Here is a 3881-nt window from a genome sequence, read left to right as displayed (position 1 = left end):
TTATCAATTCTCAACAAGCAACAGTGAAGGGAAAAAGATGACAACTTATTTATCAAACAAAGAAACGTTGCTTGCTTGTGTCTTATTCCCTAATGCCATATCAACATACAAGCAGCTTCGCAGGTCTTTACTTAACCCTAAGGTATCCCAACACTCCCCGACTCTGTTCAAAGAAGGGCCAAGGCACCCTTCCTTCTCACACACTGAAGAATATGGTGTTACAGGGGGATCCCCGAGACAGGATGCACAGCAGAAGTATCAGAGAGAAGGAGGAGGGAGGGTGTGCGGGGGTGAGTTACAGAGGAAAGGGGAGAGATGGACCAAAATGCATGGGGAGAGAGAGAGTTTCCAAGGGAGAGACAAACGACCTTCCTGAACCCAAACTGTCACTGCCTGGTTCAGGGAACATTTACTTCAGGGCAACCTGGTTGGATCAGTCCGGGAATCAGAGCGTGCGGGGAAACACCAAGGGCAGCGGAGAGTGGGCCACATGTGGATGAATAGAGCATTTTGTGGACACCTCCCCTCAAGTTTGGGATCACCCAGCCCATCTCCACTTCCACTCATAGTCCCCTAGCACCCGAGCAGCAGCTCCAGGTTTGCTGTCACAGCCCTGCACAAGCTCCCGCAGATTGACACACACCAGGTGGCTGGGTTTGGGTCCCCCACACTGGAGTCGAAGCAGTGTTCAGGCCCTGCCTCTGGCTCTGGGCTTCTAGGCCCACTCTCGGGGTGCAGCTTCCCCTCTAACACCTGCGTCTGGGAGCTGAGACCTGCACACCAAGACCCTGAGACTAGTTTTGGCTCAACTTCACCAGACTCTCCAGTTGCTTCAGCTCACCCTTCCCAGAGCTCCTGCTTGGGCACACTCTGTTTCCAGTGTCTCTCTTTCAGGGCACAGGATCATTAAAGCAAACACACCCAGGCCTTCCAAAAGGGGTTGCTAAAACAATTCCTCTACTTGAAAAAGCACAAGAGATACCCAGGTCTAGTTAAACAGAATAGAACATCTGCATGCCCTTCCCTGCATCTGTCTCTTCACCACCCTGGAGCGTTCTTTGGGATTTAGTCAGAGCAATTCTGGGGTCTCCAGCGGCCACCTCCTGGAACTCCTGGCTTCTCCTTCAGATGGAGCCTGCCTCTGTACTGCAGCCAGAGCCCTGCAACCCAAGAGTCCCCTCTGCTGCCCTTGTGCCTCTCTCCTGCCCCAGCTTCTTCTGGCTCACCCAGTCTTTGTGTTTTTAAAGGGCTGGACCAACCCCTCCTCTCTCTGTCCCCTTTTCTGGGGAGGTTCCATTCCTTCCACACCCTCCCCTCTGCAGAGATGCTGGAGAAAACTGGCTTTTGTCTAGAATGCAGTTCCTCCCTTCTTCGGTCCTGGCGAGATCTGGTTAGGTGCTGAGAGTCTTAAATGACCAACCTATTTACAGACAGATGCCTCCGCCCCAGCCTCCTGCCCCTTTCCACAAGTTGTTTGAGTGAAGAGTATGGGAAAAGCCCAAAGACACAAGGATACAGAGGGTTCATTCAATCAAACATGAGTTAACATAGTTTCCACCCATCTGGGTTTAACGCAGACAGTCAGGTTTTTGGCTTCTGTGTCTGGGTGTCATTTAGGGTTGCCATGTACCCAGTTTTGAACCAGAAAGTCTGGTCAAAAAGGGGATCTGGTAGGGTCCAGTTACTGCAGTGTGAGGGAGGCCTTGGGTCATTAACTCATGCCACCCCTGATCATCCTGGGCTGTCTCCTAACTGCAGAAAGGCTCCTTGTCTGGCTGCAGGAGTGCCTGTCTCAGATCCGGAGCAGAGGGAGCCAAGCCTGGGTGGGGAGGGAGGTGTGATAGGGGAGGAGATAGGGTCCTTGGGCCTTGATGGACTAGGTGGCTCAGATGAAGGGGCAATGAGGGAGGAGGTGGGGCAGGGGGAGACCTTGGTGGAAGAGGCAGGTTAGGAGGGGGGGTCTCAATATTCCACTTACCAGCAGTTATAAGGTGGAAACCCTATGAGTTGCACATAGACAAATTCCTCAGTTTGTCATGCTGACAGAGCACAGTAAGCTCAGGAAAGGATTTAATGTCTCTTTGACTGTCCAGTCAGTGATGCAGGGAAGAGAGTCTGGCACCATGTCACCAGTCAGTGGAGCTCAGTCTGAGAGTCAAAGCACAAGGAGAAAAATCTTTAAGTCCATTTATGAGTAAAGAGCTGGAGAAGCCTGTCCCGGATCTGTTTGGTGCTCACCCCATAGATGATGGGGTTTAGCATGGGGGGCACGAGGAGGTACAGATTGGCAATGATAATGTGGAAATGCAGGGCCAAATTGTGCCCAAACTGGTGCATTAGGAAGGAGAAGAGAGATGGGATGTAAAAGATTAAGATGACACAGAGGTGGGAGCTGCAGGTCCCAAAAGTCTTCAGTCGGGTGTCCTTGGTGGGGAGGCTGAAGATGGCCCTGAGGATCTGGGTATAGGACATGGTGATACAAAATACATCTAGACAGGTCATCAAAAATGCCACGAAGAGGCCATAGTAACTACTGATGCGGATGTCAGTGCAGGCCAGCTTTACCACGGCTATGTGCTCACAGTACGAGTGGGGGATGATGTTGGTTCTGCAATATGGCCATTGCCTCGCCAAGAAGGGATAGGGCAGTACGAGCATGCTTCCACGCAGCACTATGGCCAGGCCAATCTTGGCCACCACATGGTTTGTCAGGATGGTGGAATGCCTCAGGGGATGGCAGACGGCCACATAGCGATCCAAAGCCATGGCCACAAAGATCCCAGACTCCATCACTACAAAGCAGTGAATGAAGTACATCTGGGTGAGGCAGGCACTGAAATTGATCTCCTTGGAATTGAACCAGAAGATTGCCAACATTTTGGGCAGGGTAGACGTGGACAGGACCAGGTCGGTGACAGCCAGCATGCAGAGGAAATAGTACATGGGCCCATGGAGGCTCAGTTCCATCTTCACAATGAACAGGATGGTGAAGTTCCCCAAAATGGCTATGACATACATGGTGCAGAAGGGGATCGAGATCCAGACATGCGCAGTGTCCAGAAGGATGAATGTGGAGGGGTTGGTGAATTCAGTTGTGTTAGAATCTGACATGGAGCAGGGGAGAAATCCTCCATATACCATGTGTCCCCTTGACTTCCTTTCTGTGCCCAGGGTCTAGGATGATGGTCACAGGACAAATGCCTGGATGGAGACATAATGTTAACATGAGACACAACATGCACCACATCTACCGTTGAACCTTAGAGTTACGAACTGAACGATCAATCACAAATCTCATTCTGAACGATTATGCAATCAAAGAGCAGCAGAACCAAAACCAAGACAAAAACAAAACAAAAAAAAGACAAACACAGGACACTTCTATATATAAATGTAAACAATTAAAAATATGAAGGGAACATTTTTAAAAAATATATTTGGGAAGGTTAGGAAACAATGGAAAAGCTGGTATTGGAGTAATTAAAAATAGCATAGGAATATAATTAATGCCAGTCAGCAACATGGTTTATGGAAAACACATCTTCTCAAATATTGCTGATTTTATGAGAGTTCATGTTTGGCTGATCAAGTGAACCGCACAGATGCAATAACCTTTGATTTCTCTGTGACATTTGATTTCGTAGGGGAAAATATTCAGATTAAAATATGAACACTTTTCAATATCAATAGTGCATGTGTAAAAGGAACTAAAAACTGGCTAATTGAGAGATCTCAGAAAGCAGTTGTCAATGGGCTATTGTCAGTGAATGGGGTTGTTTTACGTGGTATTCTGCAGATATAATTTCTAGGTCTAATACTATTCAAAATTTTCATCAATGATGTGGAAGGAAAATCACTGCAGATAAAATCTGCAGACGATC

The 3881-nt window shown here is 48.5% G+C and overlaps 1 protein-coding gene across 1 annotated transcript; it reads right to left on the bottom strand.

Moving 5' to 3' along the window:
- Positions 1-2178: 2178 nt before the first annotated feature.
- LOC125644578 (olfactory receptor 52N2-like) lies at positions 2179-3111 on the bottom strand. The gene has a single exon (XM_048868772.2). The coding sequence runs from the start codon at positions 3109-3111 to the stop codon at positions 2179-2181; it is 933 nt and encodes a 310-aa protein (XP_048724729.2).
- Between the last annotated feature and the right edge of the window lie 770 nt (positions 3112-3881).

The sequence above is a fragment of the Caretta caretta genome, chromosome 1, assembly GCF_965140235.1.
Source record: "Caretta caretta isolate rCarCar2 chromosome 1, rCarCar1.hap1, whole genome shotgun sequence".
Classification (NCBI taxonomy): Eukaryota; Metazoa; Chordata; order Testudines; family Cheloniidae; genus Caretta; species Caretta caretta.
This window is presented reverse-complemented; position numbering and strand designations above follow the sequence as displayed.